This window comes from Simochromis diagramma, unplaced genomic scaffold, assembly GCF_900408965.1.
Source record: "Simochromis diagramma unplaced genomic scaffold, fSimDia1.1 OVJJ01000131.1, whole genome shotgun sequence".
Lineage (NCBI taxonomy): Eukaryota > Metazoa > Chordata > Actinopteri > Cichliformes > Cichlidae > Simochromis > Simochromis diagramma.
Genome location: NW_024387200.1, coordinates 4,030,328 through 4,052,037, shown reverse-complemented (window position 1 = coordinate 4,052,037; position 21,710 = coordinate 4,030,328). Strand labels below are relative to the sequence as shown.

Below are 21,710 nucleotides of genomic sequence, written 5' to 3'. Positions count from 1 at the left end.
TATGGCATCCTGTCAAGTCCAGTCCTCAACCTGATTGAATTGCTGTGGTGGGACCTTAAGAAACTTTTGCATAAACAAATGCCTGCAAATATCGAGCTGAAGCAACACTGTAAAGAAGAGTGGGCCGAAATTCCTCTACAACAATGTAAGGAACTGATAAACTCAGAGAAAATGATTAAGTTATTGCAACTAAACATACCTTCTATATTGGAAGATGTACTTAGTTTTTCACTGGACTGGATGTAAATGAATTCTCTTTAAAATTTGTTTAAAAGTTTTAGAGTACTGAAACATCATGGGTGAGAGCAGTCTCATGTTGCAAAAGCACTAAAAAGAACCAGTAAAGTCTGCAGATCTACATGCCGACTCTCACCAAAGTCCTATAATTAATAACTGGAAGTGGTTTCTGACACATAAGCACAGGTAAAGTGGGTAAATGCTGCCTGGCCAGAATAAAAACAAAGAGCACCAATGTCAACCAGTGACTTGTGAAGGATGTCACGCAAAGACCCAGATATTTATGTGTTTTATGGACCAAAACAAAGTAATGAGGCCACTGGCGTACAGTACATTCATCAGGTAGGAAGAATCATACTGCTCCCTGGTGGTCAAAGTTATTGCAGCAATTTAAATTAAGATTTACTGGCATTTTTGAAAATACATAAGTTGTTAAAAGAGTGCTTCTCATAAAAAACAAAACACACAAATGTAATAAAACATTGTCTCTAATTATATGAAGGCTTGTTCATTTCTTCAGAGTGTGTCTTTATTCTTTCCACAAATTCCCGGCAACAATACCTAAAAACAACAACAGTCCAAGGTTTCTGTTTGAAACAAACTTTTTCCAGCAGTCTTCTGGTTTGTTGATGTCTAATGTGTAAATCTACGAGAGAAGAAAATAAATATACTTCAATGGAAAACCTAATCTTAAAACACATATTCGATTAGAATTGAATCTGCGCATGTTTCTCATTTAAATGTTGTATTAAAGTTGACCATGATCCTCACCTGGTTTGTCAGGTGCATTGCTACACCGGTGAGTACAGCATAGTAAGGGAGAGTCTGTTCAGCATTGACCCCAGCTAATACCAGTCCAGACATCATGGCCACAACGAAGCCACTCAGCCAGGGTTTGGTTTGCTCCTGGAACCTCAGTGCAGTAGATTTGACTCCTACTTTGATGTCATCCTCCTTATCCTATTTATGAAAGACAAAACAACACGAGGTCATAGTCAATCAAGGTCCCTACTTTAACATAGGACACCCTAATCTCATGTTCACCTCAAAGAAAAACATCAGTAAACACAGTAAACTGCAATCCCTTAAACTGCATTTCTTAAATATAAAGGAACAGCTACCATGTACTCACAGTTTAAACTGTTTTTAAATTAGTTTCAGTTTCTCGGTTCCTTTCTTCTTAAATTTACAGGTTCTCAACAGTCACTTTATTATGTATACCAGTTCACCTGGGCAAAAATCCCTTATTGATGTCTGAGGTTAGAGGAGAATGGACAGAAAGGAAGCTGATAGGAAGGCAAGGTTAACTCAAATAACCACTCAGAAGAACATCTGCTAAAAAGCATCTCTCAACGCACAACACAATGGGCTATAGCAGCAGAAAAGCACATTGGAGGCTCCTGTCAGGAAATTGAAGCTATCATTTGCAAGCTAAATTGGACAACAGGTGACTGGAAAAACTGCTTTCCTGGTCTGGTGCTGATGACCTTGGTCATGATTTCTGCTGCAACATTTAAATGGCAGTGTCAGAATTTGGCATTAAAAAAAGCATGTTGCCAGGTATCATTGGTTCAGGGTAGTGTTGGTGTATGAGAGCGTTCTTTTACATTTACTGCACTCAGCCTTTGGTTTAAGGAAAGAATTGTGTTTAATAGGAACGAAGTGGTGCGATCTCTCAGGCCCACTACTTTACCTGATGTGCGTATATTGTGTCATATACCAGCGTCCACATCACTCCTGAGAAGTATAGCGGGAGACACACGGACCAATCACAAGAGCCTTTAATAGCGGACCAGCCGAGCAGAGCGCCCCAGTTGAAAGTGAGTCCTAAAGTGAGAGAAGAGAACAAGAGAACAGCTATAGTTCTGGTAATCTGTAAAATATTAACTCTAGACAAAGAACACTACAAGATAACTTTACACAGCACATACCCAACACAAACTGTGGCCAGTAAGTGAACCTCTTCGTCAGCGGGTAGGTGATAACAAGAGATAAAGAAGCAGCACCCAGAGCTATACTGTGAGAGCATTTTGAACAATGTGAGGGAAAGACTGCAAAATAACTGGATAAATAATCACTTTTAGTTACACTATGAAAATTAACACACTGTAGTAATATTGTGATCCAGTTCAACTGTTGCACTGATTTTTTTTTTCTCATGACTCTGAGGATTTAATCTAACCTATATACCTGTTCCTATTCTTCTATTTATATTTTCCTAATAAAATGTCATTAATGTTCATACATAAAATTGATTCTGAGTACCTGTAATAGTTGAGACACAAAAGAACCCCAAGTGCAAGCGAGAGCTGCCCTCCCAGGAAGACCAGCGCCTGCATTCGAGAAATCTCTCCTGATGCGATTGGTCGAGAGGCTGTGCGGGACACCTGCGCAAAAACACAAACACTTTCAATTTATCAGAGCTGAAAAATAAAGAAACACTTTGAGCAGGCGAGTGACAGTGACACAGGTAAGTCTAACGTCTGCTTAGAAATGGAGGTTTAATTTACTTTATTGCAAAAACATGTCCTGTTCTTTGTTTGGAGTCAGCTGTAAGAAAATCTCATTTACTTTTTTGTCGAAGTCTTTGTCCCACATGTCATTGATGGTGCAGCCGGCCCCTCTCATGAGAAGAGCACCTGTACCAAACAGTGTGAGCATGCCCAGATCTGGGAAGCATCCAGGGTTAGCAGCCAGAGCAATGCTCCATGTACAGGGGAGGTACAGCAGCCATGTCCCTACGATTAAAAGGCAATGAATTTCAAGGGAATTAAACAAGGAAGTAAGATAAGAACAGAAACAAAGCCCACAAAGAGATGAATGCGCAGCCAATAGCTACATTAATCTGGTGGCATTTTAAATGTGGTTTGGTTTTAGATGCATCTGTGCAGTGACACTGAAAAAATGCAGGGGCAAGATATTTTAGACTCATTGTCTTGCACAGTAATTACATAAGAGTTTTACAGTTTGGTAGGATTATTTCAAAGAACAATTTTAACAATTATTATCTACATCATGAGTTAGGGCTACATGCTTACAAAGGTGCTTCCCTGTTAGTGCCAGTTAATAGCTCTACAAGGTCAAAGATGACGTGCTTATTTTAGCCATTTGTTTTCTGAAGACTGTATTAATGTTATATAGCTTCTTGTTTTGTTCTGTTTTGTTAACATGGTGAAAATGCTGCTAAAAATCGTTCTGGGCTTAAAGAGTGCATGTTTGGAATAAAGTCAAAATTCTGCAATATTCTAGATATCAATATTTTTCTTTTAAACTGACACAGATAAAAGTCATTGCATAGCAGAAAATGAATGTGTAGACATGGTCATAATGACCTGCTGAAGTTAAACCTGAGTACATGAGCTTGCTTTGTCACAGTAGGAAGGAAAAACTCCCTTTTAACAGGGAGGGACGGCTATCTGTCGCGACTGGTTGGGGTGAGCGAATGAAGACACGACAACCCAACAATGTGATGTTCATATAAGTACAAACCTATAGGTTTGTCCAGCCTCATCAGCCGGAGGTACGGTTGGACGTGTACTGGTGCTGAATTTACTATAGTAGCAGCTGATAAACTGAACCGTCTTCTCCCGTTTTGCTGTGTTTCAAGAAGTCTTATTGATGACCAGATTGCAGATTGGTTCTTAGGCTTTCTCTTCCACACACGGGGGTCTGAGGGGGGCCCATCTCCAGCCTGTATCCCTTCCTTCTGGATGAAGCAGGTAGAAAGACATCGATAACAAGCTCCATGGTGGATCCTTTTCAGAGTGCTCAAAGCTAGCTTGGCTGGGAACATGGTGTCTCTCTGCACTCATAAAGATCACCCCTGCACACACAGAAGCAGAAAAACACATGCAAACGAAGGTTAAACAAATACATTTGGTACAACAGAAACAGAGATGTGTGAAACTTTTGGCTGAAACAACCTGACTGTTTTAGCTGTTTAGGTAAGACACTGCACACACCTACATAAGACAAGCCGGTGTTACAGTAACAAGGCTAAGCTATCACTGAAAATATAATGAATGCTACCAACACACTTGCTAACTCTAGTGTGATATAACGCCAAAGCAAGCTTACAATGAAGGTTACAATAGAGAATATACCGATTTTAAAAAGACCAAACACTGGACAGATGACAACCACATCAATACTTCCCTGCTGGGTCGTCATTGGTCGTCTCTTCTTTGAGGCTGACAGACAAGTTGGAGGACCAGCGCCTCCAACTGGTGTGGAGTGTGCATCACAATTTCCTTACTGGTTAAATAAAAACCAGGTCTCACACTAACTAGTTTTTATTTTTTATTATGGCAGCTCCATATTCAGCATTCTTTATCCAGTATATCCACTTTGCCTCCTCTGCACATGTACAAACAATCAGTAAGTTGGTTTTATTCGTTTTTGTGGTTTCTTTTGCAATCCTCAATGGGAAATAGCTACAGAGGTCACTTTCTGTCAACCATATGTATGCAATAATATAAATAACATTCAGCTTAATGGAAGCTTTTATATGCCAATAGTTTTTTAATAGCAGTGTTTTGTTAGTTTATCTAACACTGCTTCACCTAAGGCGTTCTTAACAATTGCCTGTTTCTTTCTTTTTTTGCACTTTTTAAGGAAAAAGCACCCATGCTTTTTTGGTTAAAACCATATGTTGGAAAACCTCTTTGAACAAGCCCTGTAAGTCTACTTCACTTATTTTGTTCTTGTTAACATACAAAACAACCATGGAGTAGTAGTCAGTGTAAGCTGATCGGATCCTAGAAATTTATTTCTGTTCATCTGAACCCAGCGTTTAGTAGAAACATTTTATCACTTATCTATGTGACTTCTTCAGTTTCAGCCAACTGCAGGCTTCACCAACTTTACAAACAATACGGCTGCATAACGACTAAAATAACACCAATAAGCCAGAAGCTTAGTTTCAATAAAAAAAAATTCAAAGTGAGAAATAAAATAAATAAGTCCTAAACAGATTCTTAAATTTACTTGTCAAGACAGGGTAGGGCTGTGGAATATGCAACATTATTGCATATGCAAAAAACATGTGACAAGTGTAAGCAGCATTACAACTGAAACCTCACTGCTCTTGCTGAACAGTGCTGCACAGGGCCCTGTTCCAAAGGGCTTCGGAGTTGACGTAAAGCGGCGATGTATGTCGGCAACCTTCCGATTACAAGGCGAACTCCCAACTCTTGAGCCACGATCGCCCCAAAGACTACAATGAAAATAGAAACAGAGCAGTGTGGCTGGTTAAGTGGTGCAGTTGATAATGAAAAACATGCTTTCATTTTGTACTTTTTAGTATGAGTACTATTCATTGTGAGATGAGGAATGGCTGCATTCACCGCATTATAAGATCGTGAAAGATAAACTCTTAAGCCCCTTCTCGTTTGAGAGATGGTCGTTCCTTTTTTACACAAACGGCCTCCTGCTTAAAGCAGGATATCTGCCTCGAAAGGATTTGCGCATCATGAACATATAAAGAGTGAATTTGAAACATATTGAGCAAAAACTGCTGTGAAGATGTGATATATGACACAAATCTAGATCCTTTAATTTTCCCCTAGAATGTTTTAGCTTTCATCTTGTTGTAAAAGCCAGACCCTCTGCAAAAGTCTGCAACATCAGTATAAAATTTCTCTGGGATACCAAGGTGATATTGGTAAAACAAAGCTTTTCTTGCTTTCTTTGTGACCTGTGCAGCTCAGCAAGCATCGTCACTGCAAGCACGTGGCCAACTGCCTGCGATAGAAACCGAGCCTGAAAAAAGGATTTCTGTTATAAGTTTTTAATAACAATAGCGCCCATTTATTTAAATATGCGGTGCTATATAACACTTACAGTATGGAGGATTTGTTAATACCTTTCATTGGACATTATAATACCTATATCGCCGGCCATAGAAACAGAAAACAACACCATCACAAAAACAGAAAAGACTTTTAAAAGGGGGGCTTGGCGTTAAGGTATGAAATCTACGTACTTCCGGTTACTGTTTCCCCAGATTTCACAATGAACTAAGCGTGGAAGTAAAAAAAACAACAACAAAAAAACTCCATACGTTTTCGTGAATATTAACAAACACATATTTTTTTTAATCAAATTGATAAAATTAAAAAAGAAATACAATCAAGAAATCCTAGTTCGTATTAAACCAAAATATCCTGTCGTTATATCGAATCTCGTGTAACTGCTGGTAAATAACATTATAATTGATATTTTAATTACTTACACAGCGGAGGTAGTTTTCAGGTAGTTTTATTTTGAAGGGTTGGTGAATTCTACGGAAGTGAAGATGTTTTGTTGCGGTGGCGGAAGCACAGGCCAGGGAGAGTCACACTCGCGGGAAAAATGGCGGAAACGTGTTCCGTGTTCATGCGACCTCCAGCAGCGGTTCAAAACGGTGCCTCCTAAGCCTTGTCCTGTTTTTGTGTGCATGCGTGAGTAAAAACCTTGCGTGCATCGCGCACTTTAGCGAGTTGCACATTTCGGCATTTTGTTAAAATAGGTAGGATCTGTTTATTCGGTTGACTCGTTTTACGTCTCCTTCCTGTTGAATATGCTACACTGAAAGTTAAATAGAGGTGTTGAGTTCTTTGTGCTGCCATATTTAAAGATAATATTAGCAAAGCGTACAATCTCGCTCTCTCGCTCTCTTTTTTAAGTATTCACTTGTGCGTTTAACTTAATAACGGGTAACGAAGTAGCGTCGGATTATGTTGTGCTGCTTCTGTGCCTTGAGAAAAATAATAATCTGTTTTTTCAGTTGTCTAGGTGTGTCACTTAATGTGTAAGGCTGTGGGTTAAAAGAGGCATGCAAGATGGAAAACGGTATGTATCACAGAGGTATGCAATGTCTTTGTGAATAGATACTGACCTATGCTGATCTATACTGGTCTGTTGCCTGCCCCCTCAGATACAGTGGAGTGCTCCACCTCTGGCCACATCAAGCAAGTCATCAGCCAAGCAGTCACTGAAGAATCCCAAGTTAAGGCTTTCCATTGTAGTCACTGTGTGCTGGTCTTCAAATCGAAGGTGTACCTTTTTGAACACCTCAACAAGGTGCATGGCCTCAATACAGAAATTTCTCTCAGAGAGGCTGGTTTATCCCCTGGGACTGACAAAGCCAACACAGAGAACAGCAGCAGCAGTTCAGGAGATAATTTTAAATGCCAGAGGTGTGATTTTAAAGCTTGTAGTTGGGATGGTTTAAGTGAACACGAGGAACTGTGTCACAAAACTTCAGAAAATCCTAACGTGTCAGGAGGTGTCATCATTTCAGAAAACCTCGACAGCACTTTAAGTGTCATTTCAGCAAACCAGAACAATGAAGCTGCAGGAACATCGGAAGATCCATCAGTTCTTTCAGATATTTCTACCTCAGAAGGGAAATGCACGTTAAAGGACCTGAAAACCTACAAGAGGCCATTGCAAACCATTACAAAGTACTTCTCAGTGTCATCTGAATCAAATGCAATGACTGCTGAAAAATTAGCTGATGGAACCAAAGGAACTATCATTTTGCAGGAATCTCCTTCAAGCTCCTGTCCAAACAGTAGTGGTGTGTTTAAAGTCACAGCAAAGTCTGTGATAGATATCACAGGAAGTAAGTCGTACCATTTTTTGCACACTGACTTGACTACTGATTTGACACCATCTAAAACTCCGGAACAATTCAGAAAGGAAACTGTTCCTGACAGTGCTGTGAAGAGATCCAGTGGTAAAAGTTTAAAAGGTCATCCTATCAAAAAAGCCAAGTTGGATAACGAAGAGATGCTCACGGAAAAAGAAAATGAAAGACAGCAGTCATCCAGCAGCAACGAGTTTTCATTTGAAGTCAGCGAAGATGAAGACGAGGCAGACGCGGCAAAAGTGTATTCTTGTAAACATTGTGACTACAGTGACGTGGGCATCAGGCGAATTTCTGCCCATTATCAAAGTGACCACCCTTATATCAGATACAATTCTGTCTACATTCAGGACGCAAGTGATCACAGTGCCACCTTTCGTTGCTTGGAGTGTCCAGTTGAGTTTTTAAGCACAGCTGACCTCAAGAGGCACTACTTGGAAAATCATCCAGATGCCCCAGATGTATTTGCCATGAAATCATGTGGCCTCAGTTTGGTTTTCAAATGCTTTCTTTGTAAATTTACTACCAATCTATTGAAGTCTTTGAAAGAACATTACAAGGCAAAGCATGCAACATATGAAGTGGAGAATTCCTTATTGTTCTGCAGATATTCAATGTCTGAATGCCAAAAGGAATCGTCTCAGCTGAGTTTAGAAAAATCAGATGGAATTTCTCCTGAGCGTGCCCACACATCCCAAAATTCTTCTTCTAAAAGAGCAGACATGGCCTTGTATAAATGCCAGAAATGCATGTTTAGTCACAGGTCAGTTGTTGCTATGCATGTTCACTACCAAAAAAGCCACCCAGATGAAGTAATCACATTAGATAAAATCAAACAGTCAGCTTGTCCCACATCACATGCAGCATCAGAGATGACATCTGAGAAGTGTTCAGATTCTGTGATTGTAGTAGATCATTCAGAGACCACACCAGAAGCCTGTAAGAATCGTTCAGAATCTTCCCAAACCACGAAAGGGGAATCTTCGAAGTTTCCAACAAAATCCAGTAATGAAATTACTACTGGACTGGACATTTCCTCATCCAGTTTACCAAATGAAACATTTTACTGCCAGTTCTGCAGTTACACAAGTACCAAGGTTAAGAGTATCCTTGGTCATCACAATGCAAAACATTCTATGGATGCACCAATAGGTACTGATGATGTCCTATGGTATAGTGCTGAGATGCAGAAACGTCAGAGTGAATCTAAGATGTCAAAAAGTTCTTCATCTTCCCAATTTAATACTAGTAAACAAGTGAAGATGTATAGGGGAAAAGAAGATCTGTATAAGGAGGATTACACAGCAGATGCCTCAGAAACAGGAGAGAGACAGAACAAGTCCTACGCATGTCCAGAAAACTTGTTTTACTGCCACAAATGCAACTTCGGAAATCCATCTGTAAAAGGAGTAATTAACCATCAGGCCAAGGTTCATCGAAAGTGTAATTCCAGCACTAAGTGTGTTCTTGAATATACAGCTTTAATCCATGATGAAATCAGGAAAGCAAATGCAAAGGATTCCTCTTCTTCCCATCTACCTCTTCCTATAATAAATGAAGGCGAAGAAAAAGCTTTTTTTTGCCACTTTTGTAACTACAGGCATAGTACTTTGGATCAGGTAATGCGCCATTACAGCAAAACACATCATGGATTTAAGGCGAAGCCTTCAGAAATCCTTCTGCATACATCTAAGATCCACGATCAGGCACAGAAATCTCCTCTAACATCCACTCAAAATGAAGAAGCTGCTCAGGAAATCCTCAAGATGAAAATGAAAAAGAAAAAAACAAAGAAGCATTCAAAGTCTTTGGTCATTTCAGCAACACCCTCAGTGACAACCCCACACACAAAGAGGTCCCTGAACTGTTACACATGCGCATACAAAACTGACGTGATATATGCTCTGAAGACGCATTTAAGGAAAATTCACAAAGTAAAGCGTACAGTCACAGATATTTTAAGATATTATTTTAGACGAGGATCATTAGAGCCCGGCTATTATTGTGAATTCTGTGTTTTCAGACATGAAAAAGCTGCAGCAGTTTATGAGCACTACCAGGAACGCCACCTAGGACGTGTCCCCTGCGTTGAGTATGTAAGTTCTCGGTTATATGCTGGTCCTGGAATGGTCCTTTCTAAAAAGAAGAAGCCTGATCTAGAGCAGAGTGGAGGCAATGGCACTGAAAACAGATTGCTATCCCAAAGATCCGGACAAAATAAAGCTGGTTTGTCTTGCAAAAGATGCTCTTTTAAATCTAACTCTTTGTCAGATCTGGCACACCATTACCGAATGGTTCATCCTTTGAGTGCAAAACTTTCCAAGAAAACAAGCGCAAGCTGGCGGGTGGAAGACCAAAGTGACAGACCTCGCTCATTTGACTCCTACCAGTTTGGTAAATCACAGGATGAAGCAAAGGCGTCCTCCACAGTGTTCAAGTGCCTTTACTGCTCTGCAAATTTTAATAGCAAACACGGTCTCCATATTCACTGTGGAATGAAACACCCGGAAACTGTAATCAAAAAATTTGAACAAGAACAAAAACCAAAAAAGCAGCTCCAAAAACGTCTGCATGTCTTTAAGTGTCCGTATTGTACCTACGTCAATACCGTTTATCAGGGTGTTCTCACTCACTGCCAGATGAAGCATCCCAACCTCCCATCCAGGGCCGACAGTCTCCATGTGGATATGGTGTATGTTGAAAATTTGGACGAAACCCGGAAAAGCAGTCCTCCTGGTGAGACTTTGAAACTTTGTGGGCACATGTGTAAAACCTGTCCCCAAATCTGCGCAACACTGGAGAAACTGAACAAACACTGCGAGCGAGACCACAAGAAGACTGGTGCAAGCACAGCACAAAGCACGGCCAAACCTGCTCCTAAGCCATTAGTTAAAAGTAAAATACTTCTATCTAAAGCCTACAGTACACATGGATCTGTATCAAAGACTTCAGTTTTAAGCAAGAAAATCTATGCCGTGATCAACTGCCAGCACTGTTCTTACACATGCACCACCAAACTTGCTCTTGGTCGCCATTTGCTTGCTAACCACAAGCATACTATTTCAAAGGACTGCGTATACAAATGTGTGCTGTGTTCTAAAGTTTACTTCAGGAAAAAGCATCTTGGAGGCCACTATGCAGTGACGCATGGAAAGGAGGCTTATTTAAAATACTACGTGCCCATATACAAACAGCCTCTCAAGAAGACAGCGCCATCGCCATTTGAAGACCCATCAACTCAGCAACAAGAAAAAGCCTCTGAGACATTTAAGTCTAGCATAACAGCAGAAGAAAGCCTCTTGATCTACAAGTGTCCAAACTGTCCATATGTGAATGCTAGCTACCACGGGACCCTCACTCACTGTCAAATGAAGCATCCAGCAATTGTAGTCCGGGCAGATGAACTTGAGACAGGTGAAGTCTTTGTATCAAACATGGTCAATTGTACTTTAGGAAAAGGTTCTAATGAAAGAGGGTACTTGTGTAAAAAATGTTCACAAATCCATGGATCACTGACAAAACTCAATGCTCACTGTAAGAGGGTTCATCATGACACAGAAGTGTATGAGCACACAGACACTGAAAGCCAGCCGGTTCACACATCTCAGGGCTCAGCACGGAAGGATGCCTCTGTGAAAAACAAAACTTCGAGAGAAGTAAGCATTGCGGAAAGTAGACAGGCTCCACAAACGGAAACTCCTGAGGCATCCCCATCAACTTTGCTGTCCGGCCTCCGCAGCAACAAACAGTTGTACAAGTGCCAGATGTGCACCTATAAAGGACTGTATCGAAAATACCTCCAGTGCCACTACAAAAATACTCACAAATTGGATGCAGTCAGTATTTACAAACTTCTTGAGAAATATAATAAGCGTAAATGGAACTTTCCCAGCAACATACTTAAATCAGGCAACAGCACAAAGGTTAAATGTTTGAAATGTCCAGAATTAACATTCAAGTCGTCGCAGCTGCTCATTGACCACTATAGTACTTTTCACCGCTCAGAGTGGAAATTGGACTTTACTGTGTTGTCACTAGGATCGACGAAAAAGAAAACCACAGGGGTTTACAAATGTGACCACTGCAACACACAATTAAATGGGATTAGAAAGGTGTGTTATCACATGGATCGCCACAGAGCAAGGATGCTAGAGAAGGCCAAGGCTGCGCAGAGAAAGGAGTCGCTTATTAGCACAACACTAGAGCAAGAATCCAGCGAGGTAAGTTGACGCTGTAATTCCTGTCTATGCTCTTTGTCTTCTGATCTACTCGTGTTATTTGACCATTACTGTGATTTATTTATTTTTTTTCCAGCCCTGCAGGCAAGACGAAACGACCACATTGGAAACTGTGAACGAGGTTAATCGTTGGAACGGGACACCAGTACAGAGCGCCGCTACATCAGAACTCTCTGATGTACAGCAGCCAGAACTAGAATCGAATGGAGACAAACACACGTGTAGACAGTGCGGCCGGATGTTTATGTCATTGAAAGGCTTGCATTCACATGAGCACAGCCACGCAGCCCTGGCAGCCATCAAGAAATTGGACAATAGCTCCACATCTGGATTAAAACACAAGTAAGAACTTTGGGCTTTTTTTATTGTTAAAAACTAAACTAAAAAAAACGTATTAATAATGCTATTAAAGCAGTCACACCATTTTGCCACTTTTTTTTTTTTTTTTTTTTGTGGGCTCACTTAAAAAGTAACATAGCCAAATGGAAATTTTAGCAGTTGGTCTTGTTTAGTCTGAAAAAGTACAGTGCCTATCTGGGTATTGGAAAACCTTTGCAGAAAAGCTTCTTTATCTCAACATTTTCACTTCCTGGTTAAATAAAAAGTTAGACTCCCCTTTCCCACTTTCCTCAATTCCACCTCTATCCACTCCTGTATAACTTTAAACTGCACAAGAAGACCGTTTCCTCATAAATCGAAACAATGGCTTTCTGACAAGAGAACCAAAGTCAAGAAATTATACCTCCTTTACAGATTTTAGGAGTTACTTCATCTACTCTCTGTTTGACTAATGTATCTTTCACAGGCTTGTTGAAATTGAATTTTGATTGCTTTGTTCGTTAAAGCAAGTCCCAAACACCCCAAGCTGTATTTTTTGTGAGAGTTGAATGATTGTGAACCTTTTTTTTTTTTTTCTTTTTACCTCACCAGCATTAGCAAATATCTCATCCACAAATCTGGAACTCTGAGACCTTTTCTGTGTAGTTGCTGTACCTATCGGACAACAGTCTTTGGCCTCTGGAGGAGTCATTTTATGAAAAAGCATAATGGTAAGAACTCATTTGTAACATCACCAGTGGTATCTTATGAGCATTAAGTGTCAAATGCATTGACTTTGATCTGCGAACATTGATTTCAAAATCACCAGAATTTTTAAAATTAGTCTTTTGTTGTAGATTATTAGCATAAGTTTTCTGTATGCTGGATTTGGTCAAGTTAATATGAGTTGTCACAGGTGCATTTTATATTAGAAGCTGACTTTAACTGTTCAGACTGGGATGGTTTTGGCTTAGTTTTAAAGACAGCCACATCTTTCACAAGAAGGGGTTTGAGAGATTTCGTGTGGCTTCATGTCTGTGTTTATGTCTTTCCTTTTTCATTTGGTTATTCTTTTGCTGAATGCTTAGATCTTATCATGGCTGCAGCTGAGACTGAAGACAAAGATGAGAGTGAAGAGAGGTTTAAGGAGTCCTCTAATTCATCAGAGAAAATGAACAGCTTGCCTGAAATTGATGAGCGACCTGAACTGATTAAAGGCAAGTCATCTCTCATGTTTTTTTTTTTGTGTGTGTGTGTTTGTTTGTTTGTTTTTTTGTTTTTTTTGTTTGTTTTTTAAACTTGGTCTTGGTTTTCATAAAACAAACAGTTTTTGGTTTTGTAGCAGTACTAACAGACTGTGGGTCCTTGAAACTTTGACAGGATCTCTGTACTTGGAGCCCCCAGATGTGCGGCGCCAGTTAAACCACTACACCATGATGGCACAGAGCAGCATCAAATCTAAAGTGAACGTGCAACTTTCAAAATTACCTGAGAACAGCGTGCTTCACTGTGAGTTCTGCAATTTCAGCACTGGACACCTGTCTAGTATCCGGCGGCACTACCTAAATCGGCATGGAAAGAAAATCCTCAGATGTAAAGACTGCAACTTTTTCACAGGTTTAAGGTAAGGTGCTGTAAGAGTTTGTAGTTTGCTGTGTACAAAAGATTTTTGGCTTTCTTTTTTTCTTTAATAAAATTTAGTGTGTTACTAAAAATCTGCAAATTGTAATTAATACTTTTAATTCTGCATCATCACAGATGTGCAGGATCTGGCTAGTTTCTATAGTCAGGTGACATAATGCATTCCTGGTTTGCCTCAAGGAGGAGACACAAATCCCTTTGGGGTGGCATCGGGAAGAGAACCTGGCATAAAAGTGTGCTAAATCAAACATGCCGCGCTATCTGATGTTTGAACCCTTTTTGAAGAAGAAGCTTCTTTTATTCAAATTTAGACATTGTTGTCAATTATTTTAAATGTATGGAAATAACTTGGATGAGTTTTATGAGGTATTTGACTTGACAGACATCTTGAATTTGTCATTTTTACTCATTACTCAACACGATTTGTCACCAAACACCGACAGATTTGCAATGTTATCACTGATTTCTCCTGTTGTCATTAGGAAAACTCTGGAAATGCACATGGAGACGGGTCACTCTACCTGCCAGTCAAAGCCTACTCATCAGAAGGACCTCTGCTGCCCTTTCTGTCTGTACCAAACTAAGAACAAGAACAACATGATTGATCACATTGTCTTGCATCGTGGTATGTTGGAGCATTTGCAGGATTTGTAGGAATGTGTTCTGCTTTCCGATATCTGACGCTGTCACACAGGCATTCCCTTTTTTCCTTTTTTTTGTTTTTTTTTTTTACAGAGGAACGTGTAGTGCCAATAGAGGTTCGTCGCCCCAAACTGTCACGTTACCTTCAAGGCATCGTCTTCCGCTGTCACAAATGTACTTTCACCAGTGGCAGCCCAGAAAACCTGCATTTGCACATGATGAGGCACGATGACATCAAACCCTACAAGTGTCGGCTGTGCTATTTCGACTGCACCCGGCTGAGTGATTTGGAGGCACACCTGAGCGATAAGCATCAGGTCAGGATTTCTCTAAAGCCTTCTGTGCATCCTTGGAATTCCTTTGGGTCAAAATACGTTGTTTCTTTAACTGATGGGCAGACGGTGCTTCTGTTCTACACACTGCTGTCATAACCATGAAGATTTAGAAAATCAAGAGAAAATGAAGTTGAATTAAGTTATTTAAGCCTATAAAAAATGTAAGCAGCAATTAGATGTCAGACGTCTACATGTCTGATATTTGAAGGGAGTAGCCAACGAAAGAGAGTGGGGGCATACATCCTAAAAATTTGAATAGATATAAAAATGAATGTAAAGAATTCATCAGAATGACATTTTTAAATGTCAACCATGCATCTTGTTTAGTAGCACTGCATCACTTTCACAAGCTACATATAGACAGTGGACTTACTTTTGCAAAAGAATGGTTTTATTCACATATCACATTCGCTACGGAGACATTGGCACTGGGCCATTTGATTCCTTTAGTCTGAATGTTTTTGTAGTCCAAAAACTTTGCCACAAATCTGTTTAATATTGATTAAGGTTGTGTCTGTGAAGGTTCTCAGTCATCCAGGTCATCGTAGTCTAAGGAGCTTAGAAAGAAAAGTGTCTGGACTTCTTTGAGTTGCTTGAAGAGTCAACCTTTACATGTAGGAAGTGGAAAGAAAGGCTCTTGGCTCTTTTAAAGGGAGAGTACCCAGCCATTGGTACAGATATGTAGACGACACCTGGGTCAAAATCAAAAGACAAGAAGTGGAATCCTTATATCCTAGAAGTGGAATCCTATAAAGTCAGCAAAGATGCACAGAAAAGAAGATCAGACACCAGCGAGGGAGGATAAGAAAGACAGACGCAACAACATTGTCATCCCCTATGTAGCCGGTGTATCAGAGAAACTCAAGGTTCTCTCCAAGCACGACATCCCAGTGTTCTTCAGACCCAGCAAAACACTCAGACAGAAACTGGTTCATCCGAAAGACAAAACTCCTAAACACAAACTTAACAACGTTGGTGTATGCTGTACAGTGCAGCGAGGAATGCCCAGACCTCTACATCGGAGAGACCAAACAGCCACTTCACAAGCGCATAACACAACATAGAAGAGCCACCTCCACTGTACAAGACTCAGCAGTTCATCTGCATCTAAAGGACAAAGGTCACTCTTTCGAGGATGCCAACGTTCACATTTTGGACAGAGAATACAGATGGTTTGAAAGAGGAGTGAAAGAAGCCATTTACGTCCACTGTGAGCGAGCATCTTTGAACAGAGGCGGTGGTTTATGACACCAACTGTCTGCCATCTATAATCCAGTTTTGAGATCCCTTCCCAGATGCCTTAACGCCCACTCACATCCTGGGCCATCTGACCTCAGGAAATCACATGATAGGGTGGGGCCAGGCTTCACAATGAGCTCACCCGAAACCCTGGCTGATTGTGACCCACACCCGCTTTTACACCTTGGCTCATATGATTAGGTAGAGGATCATCAGGGGGTCCTTTGTCCCTCTTTGGGGGGAAACTCCCACTGGGTTTAAATCTGGGACTCTCCACCATTTGACCCTTAGAACTGAAGAAGCTTCTCGGATGAGAGGTGAAACGTCTTCAAGCAACTCAAAGAAGTCCAGACGCTTTTCTTTGCAAGCTCCTTAGATTGATTAAGGTTGCACCTAATGGAGTGATGCAGTGCATATCCTACCCCAATTCCTTGGCTATTGAAAAGTGCTACATTTACGGGGATTAAACCATAGGTAATGTCAAAGATGGACATGGACAACTACTGTGACATTATCCGTTGGTTTCTGAAATTGTGTTTTGATACCCCAAGTTAGCATTTTCACCACAACCATCTTAGTTTCAAAGAATAAGATGTGGTGAGAAGGAGAGGGACTGACTGTGAAACTGCTATCTCTATGCAGTAAGCAGACAAAAGATAATCCAACATTTTTAAGCAATTTAAACATGATTTGCAAAATAGTTGTAATAATGTTTTACCACCCTGGGGCACCTCTGTCAGTGCGCTGTGGCTACAATGTAGCTTGCCATCACCAGTGTGTGAATGTGTGTGTGAATGGGTGGATGACTGGATGTGTAAAGCGCTTTGGAGTCCTTAGGGACTAGAAAAGAGCTATACAAATGCAGGCCATTTACCATTTTTTTTTATTCAGTATGCCTCCAAAATCAGGGACTAAGCCCATAAACTCACCACGAAAGTGTTTACCATGTCATGTCTGGCTTCCCATAAACTATAGGACTGGGAGTCTTATCTCAACCCCATAACTCCAAGTATATTATATTGGATAAATGAGTTTTTGAGGCTTCTACATCATCAGTGCCCCACCCTCACCCCAATATAATGTGATGGAAAAGTGTATCATAATTTGGACCTTGATTCTGTCTATGCAGGTCGTGAGGAATCATGAACTCGTGGGTCAGGTGAGCCTTGATCAGCTGGAGGCAAGCGTTGGTAATGTGCCAGTAACAAAAGAGGAACAGTTGTCTAACATGGACCAGCTCGATGAGGACAGAGAAGATGTAGAAATGGAGGACCTTTTTGCAGACTGTGATGAGGTTCCACAAGCTGAGAACCTGGAAGAAAACTATACCACAGAGAAAAGTGCACTCCAGATCAGGGAATGCCAGGAAACCAACGGAGAAAGTCCTGGCGAGACTTCCGAATCAGGCATTCAACGTGAAAATGCAAAACCAAACTCTACTGTCCAACAAGAGCTGCAAAAACAAGCGGAGCTTGTGCTGCTAGAGACTGCAAGAGAACAGGAGACAGGAAATGTGGAACAAAGTGTAAGAGAAGTGAAAATTACAGATACCCCATGTGAGGATTACGGCGATCCAGAGGAAGAGAGGCAGACAAATGAAAACCAAGCCCAACCTAAATTCACAGAATCTGGAGACAAACAACAAATGGAGACAGGAAATGATTTCAAAGTGGATGAAGAAACACCAGCTCAAAAGCAAGACGTTAAAGCACTTGAGCATAAAACACTGAACATTGAGGCAAAGGTAGAAGATGACATACTGCGTCATATCTTACAGTTGGCCAATGATGACAGCAAGATGCATAACAAGGCAGATGAGGGTAAAACGGTCAAGATGGAGAAGGGCACTGAGGCAAGTGATGCAAGTGATATCCCATTAGCTGAAGAGAGCAACTTCCCTTTGTTCCAGAATCCAAAGAGTCAAGTTGGTATAGAGGCAAATTCAGCCTTAACAAAGCTAAATATTGCACATGTAAATAACACAAGGACAAAGGACAGTTTAAAAATTGAAAGACATATGTTAACCCTCCCGCCCACTTGTGCACGACTTAAGATGATCACCGGCGATATTTTAGGTGTCTCGTTTACAAAATTAAAGCAGGAAGAAGTGCACACTCAGCAAAGCAGTGAACAGGAACCTAAACCTTGCACAGAAATACCAGTACTTGAGAAAGAATGTCTGAAGAAGGAAGTGCACTCTCCTGAATGCTTCAAGGAGGAAGAAGAGAACGGTCCTTTCGAGCAGAAGCAGAACCAAGAATCTGAGATGCTCACAGAAGACGAGGAACGACACCAAGATCAGGCGCCTGGTGACCACGACGGGATGAAGGATGATGATTGTCTGCAAGAGCCTGAAGGTAAAAAGAAATTATGAGTGAATTAAAATATTAGTTTTTGTGCATTTTTGTAAGCAAAACACATATTTTAAGTACACTTAAAAGTACACTCTTAAGTACACTTTAACACTTGTTTAAAGTACAGAAAAAGAGACGGTAAATGCAGATATTGGGCAACATCAATGATAGAGTTATGAAAATAAAAGTGCTCCCTCTTTGAATTGTAAGGTTTTATGTGTCAGGACTTTAGATAAGTACAATTAAAGATGAACTATTATGTCATTAATAATTTAACAAAAAATGAGCCAAAATGCAGAAGCAGTGTGGAAAAACTAAAAAGGCCATCTTTGCTGCGTCTATAGGATGTAAGAAGGTAAGTAACAGCCAGATGCTACAATCATCAGCAAGTATGGTGACCTCTATGAAAACAAATTGTCTGGCAGTTCATTGATCTGATTCACGTGTGTGATAAAACAATGCACAAGGCGAAGATGCTCAGACAAACCAAAGAAATATATGTAGAAGAGCTACATCTGAGACTCTAAAGCAGGGGTGTCAAACTCAGATACACAGTGGGCCAAAATTCAAAACTGGAACAAAGTCGCGGGCTAACGTTAATATTTATTGAAATATATTTATTCCTCCAGATATAAGAATGAATCTTTTCTTATGGACTCAAACACGTTTTGCTGAAAAACTGAATATGGAACAAACAAAGCTTAATACTAAACAATATATATATTAGCTGTATAATACCAGTAGGCCATCTCTGATAGTCATTTGGTATGGCTTCGCGGGCCAAATGTAATTGGGCTGTGGGCCAAATTTGGCCCGCGGGCCAGAGTTTGACACCTATGCTCTAAAGGGTTAAATAGCGATGTCTAGCAATACTGCAAAGCATCACATTTGGAGAAAACCAAACAGGATAACAGCACAAGCACCTTGCAGCACCTGTCAAGCAGGGTGGTGGAGGGGCGATGATTTAGGCTCGTTTCTGATCCACAGGACTGGCTGTGCTTAAATGAATGCCTGAAAACCTCAAACTGAACTGAAGCAATGTTGTAAAGACTGATAAAGTCATACAGACGATGAATGCTGTTAAGAATGGTTCTAGAAGATACTGAATATAAGGTGTACTTACTTTTTCACACACTGCTTCTGCATTTTGGCTGAGTTTCTGTTAAATAAATGTAATATTAGTAATACATATAGTGTATTACACATATACAGTGTTGTTATATTTTCTTATTATGTGCTGATATGTAAATCCTTAGAGTTGAAACAGGGTGTACTTTCTTTTTCACATGACTGTATCTTAGTGCATTCCTAATATTAATTTGAAAAATTAAATGAAAAAAACAGGACTGTGTGTGATTACAGACAAATCTGATGATAAAAAGTGATTCAAAAGGAGATGATCTATGTGTGTGATCATTGTTTATTTAGTCGTTCAAGCAAAAAATATGAGAACTTCTCGGGTTTCAGTTTTTCTTAAGTTCTAATGGTAATTTTTTACTCTTTTTCTGAGCTTTTATCGACTTTTTTGTGATAACTAACTGTAGGTAAGTATTGGGTTGTGAACATAAATAGATTTTGAGGAATCTTCGGTATGGGATAATTACGTTGTTGATTTGTTTTGTTTTGTCCCCTCCCTCAGATACAACAACAAAAGAACCTGCTGAAGTCCTGTGCTCCTCGCTTACAGAGCAGAAACGATTTACTTGTGAGTTCTGTGGAAGAAATTTGGTGAACAGCTCTGAACTGAAGCGTCACGTCATGCGGCATGGAATCTAACAGTCTTTTCCACGTTTTTTTTATTTGGGTTTCCATTTTATGGAAAGTTCCTTCCAGTGTTGTGTTGAGTTACGCATTTTAGATTTTGTTATTCTCATATCTTATCTAACTGTACGTTTACATGTTTACGTTTCCTTTTTTTGTGCATTTTTAAACTTCTTCCTATAAAATGCTTTTATGGTAAAGCTGTTAAACATAGATGTGATTCAGTAAATAAAACTTTGAACCAATATGGTGAATGTATTATGTGTGACACACTGTATTTAAAATCTTTAGAATTTTTTTTTTGTATTTTTTTTAAACACTAATGGATAATGGCCGTGATCAACTGTCATCCAGAGTTCATTTTTATTCCTGTAGTTTGTGCAGGGAGGTATTATTTACGAGAAGTTATTACTGTAAAATCTGCAGAAACCTCTACACTGTGAACTAATTTTACATGAAAACGTTTACAGAGTTAAATACCATGAACTGAACCAACTTCCATAACAGAAAGTTCATTAAATGCTGCCTTCAGGTGTTGTTTGGTATTTCAACACACTTTTATTGTGTATTTTGTACTGAAAAGGAAAATAGTTGACAGTAAAATATCAGTATTTAGTTTGGTATTCCATGTTAACAAATTTTTTTTTTTTTTTTTTTTATACTTCAATTTGTTTTGAATTTAAAGTGTTTGCAGCACCTGATATTTATTTTCCTCCTAGCTTAGAGTGGCGCCTTCTATGAAAGTGGTGAATTTAAACATTTTTAGTTAATTTTACCATTACAGTAGATGTCACTGGTGTCAGAAAAGGCAGTACATCTGAAGATACAGACTCGTGCACAATAGGTCATAAATGATTAATAAATGGTCCACATTTTTTCAATTTCTTGAACAACAGCAAAAAACGGACGCAGGCTGGACCAAGAACTAATCAGGGACATTTACAGAAGACTGAAACACAGTTCAAGTTTAAAAGGTTAATGTGTTATGAGACCACATGTGTTCATATCCTTGTATTATAAAACATGGATGCTTTGTATTAAAAATGTTGCCCTGTAGCAAAAATCAAATAGTGCATTAAGAAAATATAATCTGGTTACAACAATAAATGTTTGATTTCAAATGTCTTGATGTAAAGAGCAATGTGCGCATTAGCTAAATAATACTGTGCAAATGGCTTACCCACCCCTCATTTTTTTTTTTTTTTAATTTTGATGTGGATCTAGGAAATGGGTGTAGCAAATTATAAAAATGTGAAAATAGAAATACAGTATACTGAGAAAAAAGTCTGATTGGACATTTCTGATGAGCCTGAAA

At 39.7% G+C, this 21,710-nt stretch overlaps 2 protein-coding genes across 13 annotated transcripts; one reads left to right on the top strand and one right to left on the bottom strand.

Moving 5' to 3' along the window:
- Positions 1-521: 521 nt before the first annotated feature.
- Positions 522-7,226, bottom strand: coq2 (coenzyme Q2 4-hydroxybenzoate polyprenyltransferase). Of its 8 annotated transcripts, XM_040051149.1 has the most exons (10): positions 6,079-6,249; positions 5,933-5,997; positions 5,319-5,452; positions 3,727-4,060; positions 2,809-2,975; positions 2,503-2,624; positions 2,169-2,254; positions 1,931-2,064; positions 1,009-1,197; positions 522-883 (listed from the first exon to the last, which is right to left on the bottom strand). In XM_040051149.1, exons 4-10 carry the CDS (start codon positions 4,028-4,030, stop codon positions 767-769), a joined length of 1,119 nt encoding a protein of 372 aa, XP_039907083.1. In that variant the 5' UTR covers positions 4,031-4,060; positions 5,319-5,452; positions 5,933-5,997; positions 6,079-6,249; the 3' UTR covers positions 522-766. The 8 variants fall into 8 exon arrangements, with proteins under 8 accessions (XP_039907083.1, XP_039907080.1, XP_039907081.1 ...); XM_040051146.1 differs by lacking the exons at positions 5,933-5,997; positions 6,079-6,249 and adding an exon at positions 7,115-7,226; XM_040051147.1 differs by having other exon boundaries at positions 5,933-6,249.
- On the top strand, positions 6,523-21,516 carry LOC120745921 (zinc finger protein 462-like). 5 transcript variants are annotated; one of them, XM_040051136.1, is made up of 11 exons: positions 6,523-6,640; positions 7,004-7,068; positions 7,154-12,087; positions 12,182-12,447; positions 13,036-13,154; positions 13,512-13,640; positions 13,804-14,047; positions 14,547-14,689; positions 14,800-15,023; positions 17,410-18,637; positions 20,274-21,516. In XM_040051136.1, exons 2-11 carry the CDS (start codon positions 7,059-7,061, stop codon positions 20,408-20,410), a joined length of 7,434 nt encoding a protein of 2,477 aa, XP_039907070.1. In that variant the 5' UTR covers positions 6,523-6,640; positions 7,004-7,058; the 3' UTR covers positions 20,411-21,516. The 5 variants fall into 5 exon arrangements, with proteins under 5 accessions (XP_039907070.1, XP_039907068.1, XP_039907072.1 ...); XM_040051134.1 differs by having other exon boundaries at positions 6,550-6,677; XM_040051137.1 differs by lacking the exon at positions 6,523-6,640 and adding an exon at positions 6,712-6,745.
- The last annotated feature ends 194 nt before the right edge of the window (positions 21,517-21,710 follow it).

Excerpts from the sequence above, each read along its gene's own strand:
- coq2 (XM_040051146.1), bottom strand. The coding sequence starts at position 4,030 with ATGTTCCCAGCCAAGCTAGCTTTGAGCACTCTGAAAAGGATCCACCAT. Across the intron at positions 2,976-3,726 it reads GAGGCTGGACAAACCTATAG|GGACATGGCTGCTGTACCTC; the intron begins GTTTGTACTTAT and ends TTTTAATCGTAG. Across the intron at positions 2,065-2,168 it reads CTGGCCACAGTTTGTGTTGG|GACTCACTTTCAACTGGGGC; the intron begins GTATGTGCTGTG and ends CTCTCACTTTAG.
- LOC120745921 (XM_040051136.1), top strand. Across the intron at positions 15,024-17,409 it reads ACCTGAGCGATAAGCATCAG|GTCGTGAGGAATCATGAACT; the intron begins GTCAGGATTTCT and ends CTGTCTATGCAG. Across the intron at positions 18,638-20,273 it reads TTGTCTGCAAGAGCCTGAAG|ATACAACAACAAAAGAACCT; the intron begins GTAAAAAGAAAT and ends CCCCTCCCTCAG.